This window comes from Mustela nivalis (assembly GCF_964662115.1).
Source record: "Mustela nivalis genome assembly, chromosome: 3".
Classification (NCBI taxonomy): Eukaryota; Metazoa; Chordata; class Mammalia; order Carnivora; family Mustelidae; genus Mustela; species Mustela nivalis.
Window position 1 is genome coordinate 47670360 of NC_139022.1, and position 25697 is coordinate 47696056.

A 25697-nucleotide genomic window follows, 5' to 3' on the forward strand; every position below is an offset into this window, starting at 1 on the left:
CTATAGCCAGAGGTGCAGGCTTCTAACTGAACACACATCTAAGACCCAACTGTAATCCTTTCCAGAGACATTAGAGGGCAGGCGTAATCCTCATACTCTGACGTATTCCATAGCACCAGTATATTCCAGAACACCAGTATCTCTCAGAAGAGAGCTCTTACACCCAACTGGTGTCCCAGTTTTAGGGGCTGCCATCCAGAGAATACCCCTTGATCTGGCTCTAGTGACCAAGAGACACTTGTATTCCTGATTCCCAGATGACTGTAACAATCAGAGTTCTTGGCAAGCCAGCATTCCCCAAGGCACTGCACCAATAGCCATCTATGAAAGAAGCCTATTTGCCTGTTGGGAGCTTCAGACTGTGGGGAAGCTCCCCCCGTGTGTGCCACAGGTTTGGCACACATCTAGAGGCTGAAGTAATGGAGACTGGTAGACACCATCTTTGCACTCTCCCTTTGCCCCACTACAGCCCCCTGGTATCTCCCAGAAAGGAGCTTGCACTCAGCTAAACCCCAGTTTTTACAACTGCTGCCCAGTGGATAACTCCAGGTCAGCTGGCTCTAGTGTCATTGGGGCTTACACATGTAGTCCCACAGGACTTTGGGACCACAGCCAGTAGTTTAGGGTCTGGCTGCAAATCAGACTCAATTTCAGTGCTGATATTCTTTAGGACATGATAGGTCTAGGAGCACCCTCAACTACTGTGAGCTATTAAAAATAAAATAGTCTGCATGGACAATCACACAGGTTTGAAAGACAAAGAGCTAGAGCAAGGCTGAATGATGACATTCATGTAGTACATGAGGGTGTTTCTTCAAGACTGGGAGAGGTGGCTGTTCCTCAAATGCATAAAAACCAAAAGTCAAGAAAAATGAGAAAACACTGAAATATGCCAAGTGAAAGAACAAAAGAAACCCTCAGGAAAATAAAATTTTAGTGAAGGAGAGATAAATGATTTATCTGATAAAGATCTCAAAGTAATCAAAGATGCTTACCAAACTCAGAAGAAGAATGAACATGATGACACCTTCAATGAAGAGATAGAAAATATAACAAAAAACCAAATTGAAGTCACAGAGCTGGAAAAAAAAAAAACCCAAAAAACAAACAAACAAACAAACAAAAAAACGAAATAATTGAGCTAATAAAAATACACTAGAGGGGTTTACCAGCAAACTAGATGAAAAATCAAGGATCAGTTAACTCAAACATGAGGCAGTGAACTCACCCCATCAGGGCAGCAAAAAGAATTTTAAGAAGTGAAGGTAGCTCAAGGGACTTACAGAACACCATGAAGCAGACTGACATTTGCATTATAGAAGTCCCAGCAGAAGAAGAGGGGAGAGTAAGGGACAGAAAACTTATATAAAGAAATAATGGTTTAAAACTTCCCTAATTTAGGGAAAGAAACACATCCAGATCTAGGAGGCCCACTGAGTTCCAAATAAAATGAACTCGAAGAGACTCACACCAAGACACGTTACAATTAAAATGTTAAAGTTTAAAGATAAGAATCTTAAAAGCAGCAAGAGAAAAGCAAATTGTCACATACAAAGGAGCCCCCATAGGACTCACCAATTTTTTTAGCAGAAACATTGCAGGCCAGAAGAGTAGCACAATATATTCAAAGGTTGAAAGCAGAACACTTGCAAACAAGAATACTCTACTTGATAGCTAACATTTAGAGCTGAAGGAGATACAAAGAGTTCTCCAGATAAGCAAAAGCTAAGGGAGTTCATCAAGACTAAACCGGCTATAGGAAAAAAAAAAAAAAAAAAAACGAGAAATGGACTTCTCTAAGCTGAAAAGAAAGGGTAAGGGGGAAAGAGCAAGATGGCAGAGGAGTAGAGGACCTAAATTTTGTCTAGTCCCAGGCATTCAGCTAGATAGTTATCAAACCATTCTGAACACCTACAAGCTCAACAGGAGATCAAAGAGAATAGCACCAATTCTAGGCACAGAGAAGTAACCACTTTCTGGAAGTGTATATTTTCCTGGAGTCTTTGTTAGCCTTTTAGCATTTTGTCCTCTCACTCATCTGTTCTTCTATGGACAGAACGACAAAACTGAAAAACTCACCTCAAAAAAGGAACAAGAGGCAGTACCGACTACCAGGGACCTAATCAATATGGACACTATAAGATATCAAAACTAGAGTTCAGAATGACAGCTATAAAGATTTAGCTGGGCTTGAGAAAAGCAATAAACATACTAGAGAATCCCTTTCTGGAGAAATCACTAAAATCTAACCAAGCTGAAATTTAAAAAAGCTATTAATGCAGTGCAATAAAAAATGGAGGCTCTTATCACTTGGATAAATGAGGCAGAAGAGAGAATTAGTGATATGGAAGACCAAATGATGGAGAATAAAGAAGCTGATTACGAGGGGAGAATTCGAGAGATGAGAGATATCAGAATACCAAACAATATTAAAAATAATTTGGATCCCAGATGAGGAAGAAGAGAAGGGCAGAAGGCATGTTGGACCAAATTAGAGCAGAGAACTTCCCTAATTGGGGAAAGAAAACAAGCATCAAATTCCAGGAGGAACAGAGGACCACCCCCCAAAATCAATAAAAATAGGTCAAACACCCCGTCATCTAATACTAAAACTTACAAGCTCAGAAAATCCTGAAAGCAACTCGGGACAAGATGTCTATATCCAACAATGGTAAACATATTAGATTGGCAGCAGACCTATCCACCTGACCTGGCAGGCTAGAAAGGACTGGCATGATATATTCAGGCACTAAATGAGAAAAATATGAAGCTAAGAATACTATATCCAACTAGGCTGTCATTGAAAATAGAAGGAGGGATAAAAAGCTTCCAGGACAAACAAAAATTAAAAGAATTTGCAAACACCAAACCAGCCCTAAAGGAAATATTGAAATGGGTCCTCTAAGCAAAGAGAGAGCCTAACGGTAACAGACCAGAAACTAACAGAGACAATATACTGTAACAGTCACCTTACAGACAATACAATGGCATTAAATTCATATCTTTCAATAGTTACCCTGAATGTAAATAGGCTAAATACCCCAATCAAAAGACATAGGGTATCAGAATGGATAAAAAAAACAAGACCCATTGATATCCTGTCTGCAGGAAACTCATTTTGATTCAAAGACACCTCCAGATTTAAAGTGAGGGTATGAAAAACAATTTACCATGCTAATGGACATCAAAAGAAAGCTGGGGTGGCAATCCTTCTATCAGATAAATTCAATTTTAAGCCAAAGATTATTTAAAATGATGAGGAAGGACACCTTATCATACTACCTTATACTTAAAGGGTCTGTCCAATAAGAAGATCTAACAATTTTAAATATCTAGGCCCCTAGCATGGGAGCGGCCAATTATATAAACCAATTAATAACAAAATCAAAGAAACACATCAACAATATTACAATAATACTAGGGGACTTGTATATTCCACTTCCTGAAATTGACAGATCATCTAAGCAAAAGATTAACAAGGAAATAAAGGCTGTAAATGACACACTGGATCAGATGGATATCACAGATATATTCAGAACATTCCATCCTAAAACAACAGAATACACATTGTTCTCTAGTTTACCTGGAACATCTACAAAATAGATCACATCCTGAATCACAAATCAGGTCTCAACCGGTACCAAAAGATTGGGACCATTCCCTGTATATTTTCAGACCACAATGCTCTGAAACTAGACTTCAGTCACAGAGGAAGGTTGGAAAGAACTCAAATTCATGGAGGCTAAAGAGCATCCTACTAAACAATGAATGAGTCAACCAGGAAATTAAGAATTGAAAAAAATCCATGGAAGCAAATGAAAATGAACACACAACTGTTCAATATCTTTGTGGCACAGCAAAGGCAGTCCTGATGGGAAAATACATAGCAATAGAAGACTTTCTCAAGAAATAAGAAAGGTCTCAAGTATACAACCTAACCCTACACCTACAGGAGCTGAAGAAATAACAGCAAAGAAAGGCTAGACCCAGCAAGAGAAGAGAAATAAAACAGATTAACAGAACTAGGAGGTGATTCTCTAAAGGAACTAAAAAGACTGATAAACCCTTGCCCAAACTTATCAAGAAGAAAAGAGAAGTGACTCAAATTAATAAAATCATGAATGAAAGAGGAGAGATCACAACCAACACCAAAGAAATACAAACAATTATAAGAACATATTATGAGCAATTATACACCAGCTATTTTAACAGTCTGGAAGAAATGGATGCATTTCTAGAGATATTAAGCTACCAAAACTGAACCAGGAAGAAATAAAAAACTGAGCAGACCCATAACCAGTAAGGAGATTGAAGCAGTCATCAAAAATGTCCCAAGAAACAAGACCCTGGGTCCAGGTGGCTTCTCAAAGGAATACTACCAAACCTTTAAAGAATTAATACCTATTCTCCTGAAACTGTTCCAAAAAATAGAAATGGAAGGAAAACTTCCAAACTCATTTTATGAGGACAGCAATACCTTGACCCCAAAACCAGACAAAGACCCCATCAAAAAAGGAGAATTAGAGACTAATATCCTTGATGAACACAGATGCAAAAATTCTCACCAAAATACTAGCCAATAGGATCCAACAGTACATTAAAGGGATTATTTACCACAACCAAGTGGGATTTTTTCCTGGCCTGCAAGTTTGGTTCAACATCCGCAAATCAATCAATGTAATACAATACATTAATAAAAGAAAGAACCACCACATGATACTCTCAATAGATGCAGAAAAAAGCATTTGGCAAAGTATAGCATCCTTTCTTGATCAAAACTCTTCACAGTGTAGAGATAGAGGTACATACCTCAATATCATCAAAGCCATCTATGAAAAACCCACAGCAAATATCATTCTCCATGGGGAAAAACTGAGAGCTTTTCCCCTAAGATCAGGAACCTGGCAGGGATATCCACTATCACCACTGCTATTTAGCATAGTACTAGAAGTTCTAGCTTGGCAATCAGACAACAAAAAGAAATGAAAGGCATCCAAATCAGCAAAGAAGTCAAACTCTTATTCTTCACAAATGACATGATACTCTATATGGAAAACCCAAAAGACTCCACCCCAAAAATGCTAGAACCCATACAGGAATGCAGTATAAAGTGTCAGGATATAAAATCAATACACAGAAGTCAGCTGCATTTCTATACACCAACAACAAGACAGAAGGAAGAAAAATTAAGGAGTTCATCCCATTTTCAATTGTGCCCAAAACCATAAGATACCTAGGAATAAATGTAACTAAAAAGGAAAAAAACCTGTACTCAGAAAACTATACTCACGAAAGAAATTGAGGAAGAAATAGAAAAACGTTCTGTGCTCATGGATTGGAAGAAAAATATTGTGAACATGTCTATGCTACCTAGAGCAATCTACAAATTTAATACAAAATACCATCAACTTTTTTCAAAGAAATGGAACAAATAATCCTAAAATTTATATAGAATCAGAAAAGACTCTGAATAGCCAGAGAAATGTTGATAAAGAAAAGCAAAGCTGGTCGCATCACAATTCCAGACTTCAAGCTCTATTACAAAGCTGTCATCATCAAGACAGTATGGTACTGGCACAAAAACAGACATACATAGATCAATGGAACAGAATAGAGAGCTCAGAAATGGACCCTCAACTCTATGATCAACTAATCTTAACAAAGCAGGAAAGCATGTCCAATGGATAAAGGACAGTCTCTTCAACAAATGATGTTGGAAAAATTGGACAGCCACATGCAGAAGAATGAAACCCGACCATTTCCTTATACCACACACAAAAATAGATTAAAAACAGATAAAAAACCTCAATGTGAGATAGGAATCCATCAAAATCTTTGAAGAAAACCCAGGCAGCAACCTCTTTGAACTCAGCTGCAACAACTTCTTCCTAGAAACGTTGCCAAAGACAAGGGAAACCAGGGCAAAAATGAACTATTGGGACTTAAACAAGATCAAAAGCTTCTGTGCAGCAAAGAAAGCAGTCAACAAAACCAAAAGACACCTGACAGAATGAGAGAAGATATTTGCAAATGACTTATCAGATAAAGGGCTAGAATCCAAAATTTATAAAGTACTTATCAAACTCAACACCCAAAGAACAAATAATCCAATCAAGAAATGGGCAGAAGACATGAACAGACATGTCTGCAAAGAAGACATCCTAATGGCCAAGAGACACACGAAAAAGTACTCAACATCACTTGGCATCAGTGAAATACAAATCAAAATCACAGTGAGATATCACCTCACACCAGTCAGAATGGCTAAAATTAGCCAGTCAGGAAATGATAGATGTTGGCAAGGATGCGGAGAAAGGGAAACCCTCCTACACTCTTGGTGGGAATGCAAGCAGGTGCGGCCACTCTGGAATACAGTACGGAGGTTTCTCAAGAAGTTGAAAGTAGAGCTACCCTATGACCCAGCAATCACACTACTGGGTATTTACCCTGAAGATATAAATGTAGTGATCTGAAGGGGCATGTGCACCCAAATGTTTATAGCAACAGTGTCCACAATAGGCAAACTATGGAAAGAGCCTCAATGTCCATCAAGAGATGAATGGATAAAGAAGAGGTGGTATATATACAAAGTGGAATACTATGCAGCCATCCAAAAAAAAAAAAAAAAACCCAAAAAACCGAAATCTTTCCATGTGCAATGATGTGGATGGAACTAGAGGTCATTATGCTAATCGAAATAAGTCAGGCAGAGAAAGACAATTATCATAGGATTTCACTGATATGAGGAATTTGAGAAACAAGACAAAGGATCATAGGGGAAGGGAGGGAAAAATGAAACAAGATGAAACCAGAGAGGGAGACAAACCATAAGAGACTCAATCTCAGGAAACAAACTAAGGGTTGCTGGGGGAGAGGAGGATGGGAGGATGGGGTGGCTGCGTGATGGATATTGGGGAAGTATGTGTTATGGTGAGCACTGTGAATTGTCTTAAGACTGATGAATCACAGACCTGTACCCCTGTAATTAATAATACATTTTATGTTAATAAAAAAATTTTAAAGCAAATACTAACATACCTAAAGGGATAAATAAATAGCAACAATGTAGAAGAGTTTACTATACCACTTATCTAAGGATAGATCATCCAGACAGAAAAATCAATAAGGAAATAAGGGCCTTAAATGACACATTGGACTAGGTGGACTGCATAGATATATACAGAACATCTCATCCAAAAGCACCAAAATACACATCCTTCTCAAGTGTACATGGAACATTCTCCAGGACAGATCATATCTTAGGCCACAAAACATGTCTTAATAAATTTAATAAGATTGAAATCATATCAAGCATCTTTTCTGACCACAATGGTATGAAATTTCACAATTACTGGGATATTAAACAACATTCTACTGAAAAACCAATGCATTAAAGAAGAAATCAAGGGCGCCCAGGTGGCTCAGTGGGTTAAGCCTCTGCCTTCAGCTCAGGTTGTGATCTCAGGGTCCTGGGATCGAGGCCCGGGTCAGGCTCTCTGCTCAGCAGGGAGCTTGCTTCCTCCTCTCTCTCTCTGCCTGCCTCTCTGCCTACTTGTGATCTCTCTCTCTGTCTGTCAAATAAATAAAATCTTTAAAAAAAAAAAGAAGAAGAAGAAGAAGAAATCAAAAGAGCAATCAAAAAATACCTTGAGAGGCACCAGAAGGGCCTCTCAGTAAGTTAAGTGTCGCACTCTACATTTCAGTTCAGGTCATGATCTCAGGGTCATAAGATCAGGCCTCTCACAGGTCTCCTCACTTAGTGTTGAGTCTGCTTAGGTCTCCCTCTGCTCATGTGTGTTCTCTCTCTCTAGAATAAGTAAATAAAACCTTAAAAAAAAAAAACAAACCTTGAGACAAATCAAAATGGAAATACAATATACCAAAATTCATGAGATGAAGCAAAAGGAAGGAGGGAAGTTCATAGCACCAAATAAAGAGAAAAATGCAAACATTATTCATCAAGTAACTAGAAAATGAAGAAGACATGAAGTCCAAAGTTAGAGAAGGAAGGAAATAACAAAGCACAGAACATAAATACATTAAAGAGAGACTAAAAAGACAATAAAAAAGGATGATGAACAAAGAGATGGTTCTCTGAAAAAAATAAAATTGGCAAACCTTTAGTTAGTCTTATCAAGAAAAAAGAGAGAACTCAAAATGAGAAATGAAAGAGGAGATATTATTCCAGTACCACAGAAATACAAAGGGTCATAAAAGACTACTATGAACAACAGTATGCCACAACACATGGACGTAGAAGAATAGATAAAGTCCTAAAAATATACAATTCACCAAGACTGAATTATGAAGAAATAGAAAACCTGAACAAACCTATTACTTTTTCAATTTTCTTACTAGTAGACAAAAACCAACAACAAAAGTCCAGGACCACATGATTTCACTGGTGAATTCTACCAAACATGGAGAAAGATGGACATTAATTCTTCTTTATTTAAAACTCTTCCAAAAAAATAGAAGAGGAGGAAATACTTCCAAAGTTCTTTCACAAGGCCAGCATCACCCTGATATCAAAACCAGATAAGGAAACCACCAGAAATGAAAATTACAGGCCAATATCTGTTATAAACATAGCTGCAAAATTCATTAACAAAATTTTACCAAACTAAATTTAACAATACATTAAGAGGTTTTACACCATATTCAAGTGGGATTTATTCCAGGGGTTCAAGAATGTTTTAACCTCCACAAGTCAATCCATGAGATATGCCACATTAACAAAAGGAAAAATCAAAATTATCATCTCCATAGATGCAGAAAAAGCATTTGACAAAATTCAACATCCATTTATGATAAAATCTCAACAAAGTTGAGTATAGACAAAATATAACTGAACATCATACAGGCCATATATAACACAAGCCCACAGCTATCATCATACTCAACAGTTAAATAAGATAAAGACAAGGATTTCCACTTTCACCACTTTTATTCAACATATTATTGGAAGTTATAGCTAGAGCAATTAGATAAAGATAAAATAAAAAGCATGCCAACTGGAAAAGAAGAAGTAAAATTATCACTCTTTGCCGATGACATTATTATATATAGGCACACTAAAGACTACCAATAAACTGTTAGAACAATTAATGAATTCAGTAAATTTGCAGTATACAAAAATCTGTTGCATTTCTGTACATTGAAATAGACTATCAAAAAGAGAAATTAAGAAAACAGTCCCATTTACAACTGTATCAAAAGAATATAATACCTATGAATTATGAATAAATTTAACTTAGACGTGAAAGACTTGTACTCCAGACACTGAAAGAAATTAGTGAAAGGAAATGACTACAATACAGATACATGGAAAAATATTCCCTAATCCTGGATTAGGAGAATATTGTTAAATACCTGTAATACCCAAAGCACTCTACAGATTGAATGTGTTTTTGGAAGAAATACAGCAAACAATTCTAAAATTTGTAGGGAACCACAAAAGACTGTGAATAACCAAGGCAATCCTGAGAAAGAACAAAGTTGGAGGCATTGTGCTGCCTAATATCTAACTCTACTAAAAAGCTATAGTAATTGAAACAGTAGGGTATTAACATAAAAACAGGTACACAGATCAATGAAACAGGAAAGCCCAGAAACAAACCAATGTGTATATGATCAATCGATTTACAACAGAGGAGCCAAGAATATACAGTAGGGTAGGGACCGTCTCTTCAATAAATGCTGCTAAGAAAACTACAGTCACAGGCAAAGGAATTAAACTGGACCACCATCTTATACCATACACAAGAATAAACTCAAAATGGATTCAAGACTTTAAAAGAAGACTCAAAACCACAAGTTCCTAGAAGTAAACACAGGCATTAATTTCCTTGACTTGGTTTTTTGGAGATAATTTTTTGGGTCTGACACCAAACGTAAAAGTTTTCTACTTTAACAAACTAGTCAGACTACATCAAGCTACAACTTTCTGCACAACAAAGGAAGTTATCAACGAAATGAAAAGGGAACCTACTAAATGGGAGAAAGTATTTGTGAATCATGTATCTGATCAAGGGTTAATAATATCCAAAATAATTCATACAGCTCAATATCAAAAAAATTCAATTAAGAAATAGACAAATTTGACTAGACAGTTTTCCAAAGAAGACATACAGATGGCCAATAAGTCCATGAGAAGATGCTCAACATCATTAATCATCAGGAAAATGCAAATCAAAACAACAATGACATACATGCCCCAGATGCCCTGTAGTACTGGATGGGCGGGGGGGGGGGGGGAAGCTATCGTTTAAGAAAGCAACTAGAATATAAAAGATCCAGCTCTAGAACTCTACCAAACAGCAGGGGAGCTGCTGGAACTCTCTCCAAATCAAAGGGGCTGGTAAGTGTCATGGTTTATATTCTCTTGTACCTTGAAAGCCAACCTACCTCTTCAGTAAACCCAGAACCCCTAGCCCACACCAACCCAAGGCAACCCCACCCAGCACAGCACACACCAGGACATGACTGATCAGTGCTCACTAAATGTCTAGCTGTCTTCGCCAAGGTGACACAGGTGCAACTCACCCTAAAAGACACCAGGTCCATACCACTTTGGCTCCAGAAAACTTGCTAGAGCACTCCTGTTGCAGAGTGCTCTGGGACTCCACTCCCCAGCCCACACCTTGCCATGGCTCTAGCCACCCTGCCAGGATGCATCCTGAATATAGCATCCCAGAACAGCCACGTCCATGCATCCCTCCATGTCAGCCACCCCACCAGGTGCTCTTTGCCTGCACTGAACCCCTAAGAACCCCTGGCTTGTACCCACTTTTGCCACAGCTTTCCTGCCAAGGTGACCTCTGCATGGAGAGCCCCAGGAACAACCCTAGTCCATGTTGACTTCAGCTTTAGCTCTCCTGCCAGGGCATCCTCTACACACACTGTGTAGGATTGCTCTGGCCCATACCTAATTCTGTTCCAACCATCCCACCAGAGAGGCCCAGTATGGGAACCCCAGCCCATATCAGTCACAGCTACAGCCAGCCAGCCAAAATTACCAGGCACAGATAATCTACACAGAGGATGACCATACACAAGACCTTTTTCTCAAGTTTAGGAGACATAGCAGTTTTGCTTCATTCATAGAAACAAACACAGAAATATAAGCAAAATGAGACAGAGGAAGATGCTGTAAATGAAAGAACAAAACAAAACCTCAGAAAAAGAACTAAATAAAATGGAGATAATCTGTCTACTTGACAAAGAGTTCAAAGTAATGCCATAAAGATGCCCCCCACACTGGAGAAGAATGGATGAACTTTGTGAGAAGTTCACTAAAAGATATAAAATATAAAAAAAGAACTAATCAGAGTTGAAGAATACAATAACCAAAATGAAAAGTACACTGGAGGCAATCAATATTAGATTTGAGGATGAAGAAGAACAGATCAGCAACCTGGAAAACAGAGTAATAGAAAGCACTCAAGCAAGAAAGCAAAAAGTAAAAAGAATTTTTTTTAATTAAAGATTTTATTTATTTATTTGAGAGAGAGACAGTGAGAGAGAGCATGAGCGAGGAGAAGGTCAGAGAGCGAAGCAGACTCCCCATGGAGCTGGGAGCCTGATGTGGGACTCGATCCCGGGACTCCGGGATCATGACCTGAGCCGAAGGCAGTCGTCCAACCAACTGAGCCACCCAGGCGTCCCTAAAAAGAATGTTTAAAATGAAGTTATGTTATGGGATCATAACTTTGATCTTAACATCAAGTGAATATATACTCATATATTATAGTGGTTCCAGAAGGAGAAGAGAAAGGAACAGAAAACCTATTTCAAGAAATAATGGCTTAAAACTTAGCTAACCTGGGAAGGAAACAAACATCCAGGTTCAGGAAGCAAAGAGAGTTCCAAACAAGATAAACCCAAGGAGACCCACACCATGACACATATAACTGAATTTTCAAAGATCAAAGATAAAAATCCGGGAGGAGAACACGGGCAGCAACCTCTTCGACCTCTGCCGCAGCAACATCTTCCTAGGAACAACGCAAAAGGCAAGGGAAGCAAGGGCAAAAATGAACTATTGGGATTTCATCAAGGTCAAAAGCTTTTGCACAGCAAAGGAAACAGTTAACAAAATCAAAAGACAACTGACAGAATGGGAGAAGATATTTGCAAACGACATATCAGACAAAGGACTAGTGTCCAGAATCTATAAAGAACTTAGCAAACTCAACACCCAAAGAACAAATAATCCAATCAAGAAATGGGCAGAGGACATGAACAGACATTTCTGCAAAGAAGACATCCAGATGGCCAACAGACACATGAAAAAGTGCTCCATATCACTCGGCATCAGGGAAATACAAATCAAAACCACAATGAGATATCACCTCACACCAGTCAGAATGGCTAAAATCAACAAGTCAGGAAATGACAGATGCTGGCGAGGATGTGGAGAAAGGGGAACTCTCCTACACTGTTGGTGGGAATGCAAGCTGGTTCAGCCACTCTGGAAAACAGCATGGAGGTTCCTCAAAATGTTGAAAATAGAACTGCCCTATGACCCAGCAATTGGACTATTGGGTATTTACCCTAAAGATACAAATGTAGTGATCCAAAGGGGCACATGCACCCGAATGTTTATAGCAGCAATGTCCACAATAGCCAAACTATGGAAAGAACCTAGATGTCCATCAACAGATGAATGGATCAAGAAGATGTGGTATATATACACAATGGAATACTATGCAGCCATCAAAAGAAATGAAATCTTGCCATTTGCGACAACATGGATGGAACTAGAGCGTATCATGCTTAGCGAAATAAGTCAAGCAGAGAAAGACAACTATCATATGATCTCCCTGATATGAGGAAGTGGTGATGCAACATGGAGGCTTAAGTGGGTAGGAGAAGAATAAATGAAACAAGATGGGATTGGGAGGGAGACAAACCATAAGTGACTCTTAATCTCACAAAACAAACTGAGGGTTGCTGGGAGGAGGGGGTTTGAGAGAAGGGGGTGGGATTATGGACATTGGGGAGGGTATGTGCTTTGGTGAGTGCTGTGAAGTGTGTAAACCTGGTGATTCACAGACCTTTTAAAAAAAAGATAAAAATGTTTAATCAGTAAAAGAAAAGCAGCTTGTAATATACAAGGGAAATCCTATAAAGCTACTGCCTTACTTTTCAGCAGAAATTTTGCAGGCCAAAAAAAAATGCATCATGATATTCAAAGTGCTGAAAGGAAAAAACCTACAACTGAGAATACTCTACCTGGCAAGGTTATTACTCAGAATTAAAGAAGAAATAAAGAGTTTTCCAGACAAACAAAAGTTAAAGGACTTCATCACCACTAAACTGGTCTTACAAGAAACATTTCTTACAAGAAATGTTAAAGGGACTTATTTAAGTGGAAAAGACGACAACATAATTAGAAGAAAATTATGAAAGCAAAGGGCAATGTTCATATAAGACCAAACAGACCTTAAAATAAAGACTGTAGCAAGAGACAAAGAGCAATACATAATGATAAAGGGATTAAGAGGGTATAACAGTTGTAAATATCTATATACCCAATATTGGAGTGCTTAAATACATAAAGCAAATATTAATAGACATAAAGGGAGATAATAATAAACTAATAAAATAATAGACTTTAACACCCAAATCACATCAATGGAGAGATCATCCAGGCAGAAAATCAATAAGGAAACAATGTCTTTGAATGGCACAACAGATCAGATGGACTTAACATATATGTACAGAAGACTCCATCCAAAAACAACAGAATACACATTCTTTTCAAATGCATATGAAACATTCCCCAGATGAGATCACATTAGGCCACAAAATAGCTCTCAATAAATTTAAGACAACTGTTATCATATCATACATTGTTTCTGAACAACTTACCACCAACCAAGCAATGATTCAGTGAAGAAATCAAAGAAGAAATAAAGGGATGCCTGGGTGGCTCAGTTAGATGTCTGCCTTCAGCTCAGGTCATGATCCCAGGGTCCTGGGACAGAGTCCTGCATCAGGCTTCTTGCTCAGTGGGGAGCCCACTTCTCCCTCTGCCTGCTGCTCCCCTTGCTTGTGTTTGCTCTAATAATAAAATCTCAAAAAAATAAAAGGAAATAAAAACAAATGAAAACACAATGATTCAAAAATCTTTTGAGATGCAGCAGAAGTAATTCTAAAAGGGAAATTCAATTCATAACAATACAGGTTTTCCTCAAGAAACAAAACAACAAAAATCTGTAACAATCTAACCTTACACCTAAAGGAAATAGAAAAAGAAGAACATACAAAGCCCAGCGTTAGTAGAAGGAAGGAAATAATAAAGACCAAAGTAGAAATAAATGAAACAGAGACTTAAGAAAGCAATAGAAAAAAATCAGTGAAACCAAGATCTGGTTCTTTGAAAAGATCAACAAAATTGCGAAATCTTTAGCCAAACTCTTCAAGAAAAGAAAAAAGAGGACCCAAATACAGAAAACCAGAAGTGAAAGAAAAGTAACAACCAAGGTGACAGAAATATAAAGGATTACAGGAGGACTATTATGAAAAATTATATGCCAATGAATTGGACAACCTAGAAGAAATGGATAAATTCCTAGAAACATATATTCTTCTAAAAATCAGGAACAGATTGAAAATCTGAACAAACCAATTGCTAATGACACAATTGAATTGGTCATCAAAAAACTCCCAAAAAACAAAAGTCCAGAACCAGATGGATTCATGGGTGAATTTACTAAACATTTAAAGAAGACTTAATACTTATCCTCCACAAACTACATGAAATAGAAGAGGAGAGAAAGCTTCCAAATACATCCTCTAAGGCCAGCCAAACCATACCAAGTACCAAAACCATACCAAGGCAGTACAAAAAAAGAGAACTATAGGCCAATATCCCTGATGAACTACAGGCCAATATCCCTGATGAGGGGTTTTGAGGCAAAAACCCTCAACAAAATATTAGCAAACCACATTCAGCATTACATTAAAAGGATCATCCACTGCCATCAAGCAGCATTTATTAAGTGCAAGGATGGTTCAGTATTCACAAATCAATCAAAGTGATACACCACAATAACAAAAGAAAGGGTAAGAATCATATGATCATTTCAGTTAGATGCACAGAATGCATCTGACCAAATTCAACATCCATTTGTGATAAAAATTCTTAGTAAGGTGGGTTTAGAGGGAACATACCTCAACATAGTAAATGCCCTATATGAAAAACCACAGCTCACATCATATTCAATGGTGAAAAACGAGATCTTTTCCTCTAAGATAAAGAATAAGACAAGGATGTCCATTTTCACCACTTTTATCCAACATAGTACTAGAAGTCGTAGCCATAGCAATGAGACAAAGTAAAAGACAAAAGGGTGTCCAAGTTGGTAAGGAAGAAGTAAAACTATCACTATTTACAGATGACAGGTTACTATAAAAAGAAAACCCAACAGCCTGTACCAAAAACCACTAGAATAAATAAATTTAGTAAAGTTGCAGGATTTAAATTAACATATAGAAATCTGTTGCATTTCTATACACTAACAACTAGCAGAAAGCTAAATTAAGAAAACAATTCCAATTATAGCTGCACTAAAAGAATAAAATACCTAGAAATAAACTTAACCAAGAAGGTGAAAGACCTGTATTCTGGAAACTGTAAAATGTTGATGGAAGAAATTGAAGAGGACAAAAGCAAATGGAAAGACATACCATGCTCATGGATTAGAAGTAGCAATATTGTTAAAATGTCTATACTACCAAAAGCAACCTACAGATTCAATGCAATCCCTATCAAAATACCAATAGTATTTCTCAAAGAACTAGAACAAATAATCTTAAATTTGTATGGAACCAATATTGAGAAAGAAGCACAAATCTAGAGGTATCACAATCCCAAGCTACCAGATGTACTACAAAGCTGTAGTAATTATAACAGTATGATATTGGCATTAAAATAGACACATAGGTCAATGGAACAGAAGAGAATCCAGAAATAAACTCGTGCATATGTGGTTACTTAATCTATGACAAAAGAGACAAGAATATACATTGAGGAAAAAAATCTTTTTAATAAATGGTGCTGGGATGGACCTCCTGGCTGGCTCAGTCATAAAACTGTGTGACTCTTGATCTAGGGACCATGAGTTTGATACCCACTTTGTATATAGAGATTACTTAAATAAATATCTTTTTAAGTAATAATAAATGGTGCTGGGAAAACTAGACAGCTGCATCCAAAAGAATGAAACTGGACTACTTTCTTACACCATACACAAAAATAAACTCAAATGAAGACCTAAATGTGAGACCTGAAACCATAAAACTCTTGCAAGAAAACATAGGCAGTATGTTTTGATATAGCCTTAGCAGTATTTCTCTAGGTATATCTCCTCAGGCAAAGGAAACAAAAGCAAAAATGAACTATTAGGACTATACCAAAATAAAAAGCTTCTGCACAGCAAAGGAAACCATCAACAAAATAAAAAGGTAGCCTACTGAATGGGAGAAGATATTTGCAAATAAGATATCTGATGAGGGGTTAATATCAAAGTATATAAAGAAATTACACAACTCAACACCAAAAAAACACACAAATAGTAATATTAAATAATGGGCAGAGGACCTGAACAGACATTTTTTTTTTCCAAAGAAAACATACAGGTGGCTAACAGATATGAAAAGTTGCTTAATATCACTAGTCATCAAGGAAATGCAAATCAAAACCACAATGAAATATCACCTTATACCTCTAATAATGGCTTGAATCAAAAATAAATAACAAGTATTGGCAAGAATGTGGAGAAAAAGGAGCGCTTCACACTGTTGGTAGGAATGTAAATTAGTATAGCCATTTTAGTAAACAATTTAGAGGTTCCTCAAGAAAAAAATAAAAATATGATCCTATAATCTCACTACTCTTTTATCAAAAGAAAATGAAGACGTTTATTCAGAAAGATATATGCACTCCTGTTTATTGCACCCTTATTTAAAATAGCCAACATATAGAAGCAACCTACATGTCCATCGAGAGATGGATGAATGAAAAAGATATGGTGTGTGTTATACAATAGACCATTACTCAACTATAAAAAAGGATGAAATTTTGCCATTTATGACAACACAGATGGGTCTAGAATGAAATAAGTCAAAGACAAATTTCACTTACATACTTAATCTAAAAAACAAAACAAAAGCAGGAAAATATCCATAAACACAGAACAAATTGATGGTTAACAGAGGGGAGATGTTTGGGGGGAATAGGCAAAATGGATGAAAGGTAGAGGGAGGTACAGGCTTCCAGTTACAGAATAAGTCAGAGATGAAAGGTACAGCATAGGGAATATAGTCAATGGTACTGTAATACCAGTGTATAAAAAAAACTAAAATAAGATCACCTTGCACCTGTTACAATGACTATAATCAAAAAGACCACAAATAACATGTTTGTTAGGATGTGAAAAAAGAGAATCTTTGTGCGCTGCTGGTGGAAGTATTTATAGTGCAGCCACTATGGAAAACTGTATGATGATTCCCCCAAAAAATAAAAATAGAACTACCATATGATATAGTATTTCCACTTCTGGGTATTTATTTGAAGAAAAGGAAAACACTAACTTGAAGAGATATGTGCACCCCCATGTTCATTGCAGCATTATTTATGATAGCTAGGACATGGAAACAAGTGCCCACAGACAGATAAAGTAGGTGTGGTATACATATACAATGGAATATTATTCAGCCATAAAAATAGTATCTTGCCATTTGTGACAATATGGATGAACCTCAGGCTCATTATGCTACAGGAAATAAGTCAGAGAAAGATAAATACAATATGATTACACTTTCATGTAAAATCTTCAAATGAAAGAAAGAAACAAACAAACAAACAAACCAAGGTCATGGATACAGGGAACAGATTGGTGGTTGCCAGAGGTAGGAGATGTTAATATGGGTGAAGTGGGGCAAAAGGCACAAACTTCCTGTTGTGAAATTAATAAATCATGGGAATATAAAACACAGCATTGTGACTATAATTAATACTACTGTATTGCACATGTTGAAGTGGCTAAGACAGTGAGTCTTTAAAGTTTTCCTCACAAGAAAAAAATTTTTGTAACTAAGTATGGTGATGGATGTCAGTCCTACTGTATTGATCATTTTGCAATACATACAAATACTGAATCATTATGCTGTACACCTGAAACTGATATAATATGTATCAATTATACCTCATTAAAATAAGCAGAGAAATTAACATTTTTAAATAAATTATCCAGCAAAACCAGGCTTAAGGTCAAGGTTATAGAATTCAGTTATTAACTTTCACTTTTGGGAGTGTGATCTTGGTTTATATGCAACATGCCTTTTTCTTGATCTCTACCCTGATATATCATCTTACAAAAATAAAGTATTTGGCTCTGTACACCTTTCTTCAAGAATTAATCGTAACTTATAGTCATTGAATGACTTCCATGCAAAGTATTAAATTATTGGATGGCAAACATGAAAAGGGTTGATATGCAGACAAGAAAACTAATCTCGCCACCAAACAGCATAGTGAATTTCCGTAATTACTGTCTAGTAAGAAGCAAGCTAATTCACACAGCTGGAGGGAATAATCAGCAACTACACTCTAGACTCTGACGTCACAGAAGTTATCAAAGCGCAGGCACACTATCATTCTCATTTTACTTTGTTCAAGAGAGAGAAAAAGCCATCTTACTTTAAAGTAACAAGATGTTTTTACCTGAGGGGTGTTTATGATCCTACAGTGGCAGAGTTGAGGTGGGTAGCTTACAATGGGGATAGAAATGAAATCATTTAAGAACCGTTTTACACCACTACAAATGGGGTTTAGTTATGATAGTGTATGCTCTATATAAAAAATTAAAATATGTTATGAACGTCTTTAAATTCTTTGCGTCTCAGAGGATAGAAAGGATTTTTCCATTTCCCTCCTTGATTTCATATCCACCTCCAGAAGGTATCTTGTGTTTTTATGTCTGTGCTTCTCTCAAAGACTACCAAAAAAAAATCCAAAGAACTTAGCTCATGTAGATGTAGCTCAGTGAAACAGGTGCACCAAGATAGCTGGACAAAACAAGGCACCATGTAATTTAAAGAAGTTGTTCTTATCAGTCAGCTATGTTAATTCTACTGTATTCAAAATATATGCAGAAAAAAGTATATTTTCTATAAATGAAAGAGTGGAGAAAAATGAGACCTTTAAGGATGTAAGAATATCTGTAAACAGTGACAAGTAAAAAATTGAAGTCAAGAAACTTTCATTATTGCTTTAAGTTTGTTTGTAATTTTAACAGAAATAAAATGATGGAGGCAGAACACAAAATTGCAGAAATCCAACTTATTTAATCTCCTAGGCATTGATGTGTACAAATTTGTATCTTTTTTTTAATAGAAACCATCCATCTCATTTAGATACTACAGGGAAAGTAAACTTGCATGCTGGCTGAATATTTGTCTTTTTGGTGGGGGAAAAGTCATTTGAAAATTGCTTTTGTTAAACCAGCAGCCTGATGATTATTCATTTAATTGGTAATATTACTAGTCCTGGAAAGTAAAACTAGTGAAGAAATAAGATCACTAGTTATTGCATTCCACTGGTAAATTTAAATATGCTGACATGTAACTGACAAAGGCATGTTTAACCAGAAATGGTCCCCTACTTACACACTTACCTGTTATGGTTTTGTTTCCCTCCAGGGAGATACAGTTCTGAGAGTGACGTGTGGAGCTTTGGCATCCTCCTCTGGGAGACATTCAGCTTGGGGGTCTGTCCATACCCTGGAATGACAAATCAACAAGCACGGGAGCAAGTAGAAAGAGGTGAGCCAAAAACGGGGGTAGCAGTGTTCGCATCCAGCTCCCAGGGACAGTGCTAGTGCCATGTCTATGGAGGTCCTAGCGGGAGGAGGGGACATACCACTTTTGTGCTTTTGCCACCCTTGGACGGTGTGGCTCTTCTGTGACAAAACCAACGACAGCAAAAGAAACTTTTAAAGACTCCAAGAGTTTAAAAACAGAGCTATAGGCTTTCCTTGCATTCCCCCTGCCTGGCATGACATCTGCAAGGTTGTGCCATGCACTATCTTCAAGCCAAAGAGAGTAGCGTTCCTCCAACTCCTATTTTTTTATTCTATGCCAGATGAACACCACTAATAGTATTGTTAATCGAAATGTAGTTGGACTTCAGAGAGATGTCTTTGAAAATTGTCTAACATTTCTGAAGAAACCATAAGCTGTTCCCAGATCAGAAACAGGAACAGTTCGGTGCTGGGGGCCAGCTGGCATGCTCTAGTGTGGTCTAGAGCTCTCACCAGAGAGAATGCTTCTGACCCAGTAATGCCCTCGTGGGAGGCCCCTCTCCAGGAGGCTGGCTGTCGAACCGGGTGCAGGAGGAAGACTCGCAGCCGCACAGGCACGTCTGTGCCGCCCAGCACACCACCAGACAGCTCTGAATTCACAATTCTTCTTGGGCTGTCAGGGAATAGAGCTCCTACTCATTTTTATTTCACTTTTAGCATTTGTAAAATCCTTATCTTCTCTTCATCTTCAAAAACCTGGGTTGTATTGATGAAAAAAAAAAAAAAATCTCTGCCCACAGCATCTATAAAGCAAATTCTAAAAGCAAAAGTAAATACTTAGAACAACTGAAATATGCATGTGTATGTGATTTATCTTACCTCAGACTTTGTGACAAATAAACAAATGGAAAATAAGCTATTGAAGCTAGAAGGTAATTCGATGCCTCTGTAATACTGAATTCTACATCACTTGCAGAAACCAGAAGTCAGTTTGTCCTGAAATGGGTTTTGGGGGGTTTCTATTATACCTGCAACATAAGGTACTAAGATTACACACTGTGTACTGCCCTGTGTGACTGTTCCTATCTTCTCTCCATTCTAAACTCTGTTCTGTTCCTCTTGGGTCTTCAGGATACCGAATGTCAGCCCCTCAGCACTGCCCAGAGGACATTTTCAAAATTATGACGAAGTGCTGGGATTATAAACCTGAAAACCGCCCCAAGTTCAGTGAACTTCAGAAAGAACTCACTGTCATCAAGAGGAAAATCACACAGTGACGGAACAGTGCAAACAGCTTCTGGGACCTGGTCCTCCAACAGAGTGACACTGTTCTCATTAACAATGAGTTTATACTGCATTACCTACAACAGTCTTCTAAGGTGATTCTTGTTATTAACTGTTTTTTTAAGTATGTGCCACTGACAGAAAAAAAAAGGCAAAGGCCAATGTATTCCAGAAACAGACACTCTTACCAAGGGCTTTATTAGCTCACCACAGCAATCCTGCCATTTTAGGCCATTGTAAATAGAAAAGCACAGCCCCTCAGTGGGAGGGATGATCAGATCTTTTACACACCAGGACCACTGATGTTTCTCAAAGGTTTTCTACTTCAGGCACAGTTCCCAGGCTGCTCTCCTGTGCCTCAGACTGACTCCATGGGTGCTAGAGCAGCACTGGTAATGCCATTGTCTGCAAGACACATTCCAACCAAAAGTGACTTTTTACTCTGCCAAGGCAAGATTCTGTTTGTCAACATCATTTTCTATTGGGAGCTAGTTGGACCACTTAGGGTCTTTCTCTTCTTTCTTGCCAGAAAGAAGTGCAGTGTGAGAAGCATCACACTCCTCTATTATTAGGAAGCTAGTGGTTTCCCTGCTCCTTGGTCTGGGTGTCGGACAGTGACGCATGGAATGTCCTCAAGAGCATGCTCTTAAGGTTGCAACAGCCGCTCTTAAAAAGATGTTTTTGAGAGCTGTGTGTGTGGGAGAGAGGTCTGGAGAAAGGAACAGCTAGAGAAAGAGAAGGAGAATAGAAAATCTGCCTTCTTTTCAGAGTTTTTACATAATCACACACCTTTTATTTTATGGTCTGAAATCACAGGAAAAGTTCTAAGAAATGTTTTCAGAAGTTCATACTTAAAGCCTAATGGCAGCAAAAAAAAAAAAAAAAAAAAAAAAAAAATTTAGTGAAACTATAAAGCACACGTCCACAGAAATAACAGCCTACTTTTGGTTAAGTTACTTTCACCTCAGAGGAGGCATCCTGGTATTTAATTCCCTTTATTTGTGTCAGTTTCCAGAGCCAAAGGAATTTCATGATTCTAGTTTGTAAACACACGGATGTACGTACACACATGCACATGTGCCTGCATACACACACACACACACATACACACACACCATTAAGCAGTAGTAAATGGTAAAGAAGTTAAGTGAACGTTATTGAAGAAGATAGAGGGGCATCCCTCCTGTTTCCACTTTCCCCCTTCATTTACCCTTACACTGCTGCCAGGAATGTATCCTTGTCTTAGGATAACCTTATCTTATCCGACCCGTATGCGAGCACCGTTCTGGAGACACGTCATGTGAATAAGATGGAACACAGAGTTAAGAGGAGGAGTCTGTTGAGCTGCATGTTAGTTGCATCCAGGGAACTTACCCCGTGTTCTGTATATAGTTGCCTCTCAGGATAAATATGTGTGTAGGAGATGGTCACACTCAGGGGTAAATGTGGCTTGGGAGCTTTTACTAAGTGCTCGGGCCTCTGTTCAGATAAATAGCACCTTAGTGATCATTTGGTTATATCCATTGGAAGAGCTTATGGGATAGAAAATTCCTCCTTTCCTCTCCAGCTGTTGTTCGCTGCTTAGGAATACCATCGCACAGAACTCACACCCAGTACTTTGAAGAGTATAAAGGATAATACTGAAGAGAACAAAATAGCTTGAGTCTATCATTTCAACTTCCTTGCAAATTTTGTACACATTTGATAATTACTACATCCAGATCAAAATGAAAGCCAAGTAAACTTGCCCTCCAAATATATTACAATATACAAAGCAACTTTTTAAAAAAATCAGCAATGTATTCCTTTCTGTCAAATACGGTAAAAAATTGAAACTTCTTTTGATGGCCTATATTGCGGTAAATCGAAGCCCGGATGCATTAAGTGCTTGCTGTCGTCTTCAGGCACTTGCCAGTCTTCAAAAGAAGAGTCAGGTGGGACATTTTTACCCTTTGTCCGTATTTCCAAATGAATCTCTTCATGATATTCTTTATTTAAAGAAAACAGACCCTCATCACTTACTAGCCTCAACGCTAAGCTCTCAGCAAGGAGAGGGAATGATGGTTTTGGCTTTAATTTTGTGAACAAGACCTGAAGCTTAATCTTTGCATTCTGGTGTAAAGAGTGAACATGGCATTGATATTTCCCTCATCCAGGCTGTTAGAATTTGCAATTCACATCATAACTCTGTGCTTAAATTAAAGAAGCTTTTCAAAACATCGTGACATCTGCAGCATTTAAATTCTATTTTATTCTTTGTCCCAAAGCAGGCAGTGGTATAGTTCTGGATTAATCACTCATTGGGAGTCTTTCAGGATAAGTTGTATGGAATATTAAATTTAATATAGGCGCATGCATTAAGAAAAACTTATGCAAACCATTTTTTACTGTTAATTTTGTTGTGCTTAGAGCATAATTTATTCATCCCTTCTGTCACTGATAATTATTGGAATTATGTACTTTAAGAGGCTAATCCATACCCAGAAAGCACACATACAAATACCGTTCTGAATCTGCAAGTTGATGTAGGGAAAGAAGGCTTCAGAAATGCACAAAGCCTCATAACTTGTTTAGTAAGAAAACAGAAACCAAAATTGCCACTAGACTAAATGTAATTAAGCCAGGTCACAAATCTGTGTTGTTAATGGATTTTCCAAGAGTTCCATCTATCACTCCTATGCAGTTCCTGTCATAATTCCTTAAATTTATGAGTACAGAGTAGGGGTGGGGGGCGGGGGTAATAAGCCCAGGCAGCCTGACTTACCTGCATTTTTTTATCATGAATCACCAGCAAACCTTTATGACAAATATTTAGGTAGTTCATCATTTTTCAAGAAATCTTTTAATGTTAAATTAACATTTATTGCCAATATTTGAAACCTAAAATTAATTTCATATTCCATGCAATCTAAGGCTACTTCTCAAAGCCAATATATTCTTTCTCTTCTAGAAAAATAATAATAAAGGATTAATAAGTTTTATTTAAACTTTTAAAACCAGAGGCCTTATTTCAGCCCATCTCACCACTGAGTCCCCAGTGAAAGGTCTCATGTAATCCTTTCCCTCTCATCTCCCAAATTTAATATAGGCAATAAAGTTCTTCATCCATAATTCACCATTTTATCACAAATACAATATTATTGAAACATCTTACTAGCAGATCAGTATAGACCATGAGCCTAATTGTATTAGCCATTGTTCAGTACACATTCCACAACTGTTTTTCATTTGAAGGTTATTTTTAAAAGAAAAGCTAATGTTTACTCATTGAAATAGGTTTAATTTCCTTTAAGCCATAGTATGGTTTTCTTGTCTATGTTGTATTTTGGTTTTGCCATATAGTTTTTTATAGTTTGGCTAATACCACTAAAATAACTCTACAAGATTGTGTCAAGAAGAAAGTGTTTTAGTTATCACATATGCCCCACACTGAGAACCTCGTTAGTGGGATAAACCTAACACTTACAATGCAAAAATCAGCGACAGCACATTGCTGTCGTTCAGTTGTCTCAGGCATTTATTCCACTTTCAGGGGCTTGCTTGTGATTAGGAGATGTTCTCAGACTGTACCTGACAACCAAAGGGAGTAAACCCTGTGGACACTGTTTTGTGGCCAGGGGTATTCCGAAGTGAGACTGATAGACTCTGCAAGGAGGCTCTTTGTCTCAGCACTCTGCTTTTTACTCGTACTCCCTTGATCACACCACTGACACTTTAGAAGTTTCTTAGCAACAGAACTGATTGTCCATAAGCACTCTTCTGAGTCATGTAAAGACCGACTTTTGTATTCAGGTCAGAGCCTTCACACAAAACAGAGAATAACACAAAACAGGGCAACCATGGGGTAGGCACTGAAAAAGACACATCTTCTTTATGTATTAATATGTTAATTAAATGGAAACAAATATTTTATATGAAAATGAGTTTATATTACATTCCCATTATACCATTAAGTTAGCATGAAGTTTACCATTAAAATAAAGTTACTCCTTTTATTACTAACTCTGATTTGCTTATGCATACCAGAAATTTTTTATTAAATATTTTAATTTTATTTATTTTTCTCTGTTTTGGTTAGTTTCACATCAAGTCTGAATACAGTATTACTTGGGAGAATCCAGAATTGCATATTCATTTCTACAAAAGAAAATACTCATGTACAAGATTACCTACTTGAAGGAGATACTGATAGTCTTAGAGTCCCATAAAATTCTCCTTTAAAGAATAATGCTATAATGCAGAAGTTGTATAAACTACATATCTTGGTCATAATTCAATTTAAGGAAATATTTATTACCCCTTGAAAACCAGCCTACCGCCTCATACTGATTCAAAGATTAAGTTCTGAATTGTTGAGTATAGACATCAAGACTCACTTAGCTCACTAATAAGGACGGAGAGTCTTAGGTGGTGGAAGGATCCCGCTGAACTAAATTCCAGTCACTTTAAACTGCACGGAAGTAATGAGCATAGACTTTAGTTTGTCCGTTAATAAGGAGCTGAGGTGGGCATCTGCAAAGGCAAGAGAGCAAAGAACCCGTTCTTCTAAGACACAATGGTGCAGCCGCTGCAGAGAGTGTGGAATGATTCAAGTGGAACAGA

At 37.4% G+C, this 25697-nt stretch overlaps 1 protein-coding gene across 7 annotated transcripts in view; it reads left to right on the plus strand.

The window, feature by feature from the left end:
• FER (FER tyrosine kinase) overlaps positions 1–25149 on the plus strand; it is a 465318-nt gene extending 440169 nt beyond the window's left edge. For all 7 annotated transcript variants that reach the window (XR_014310162.1, XM_082724902.1, XM_082724905.1 and 4 more), the window contains 2 exons: positions 19711–19833; positions 20943–25149. Coding sequence is in view for 6 of the 7 variants with exons in the window: in XM_082724902.1 (XP_082581028.1) it covers positions 19711–19833; positions 20943–21088 (269 nt within the window). In the remaining variant the exon portion in view is untranslated. The remainder of the gene's footprint in view (positions 1–19710; positions 19834–20942) is intronic.
• The last annotated feature ends 548 nt before the right edge of the window (positions 25150–25697 follow it).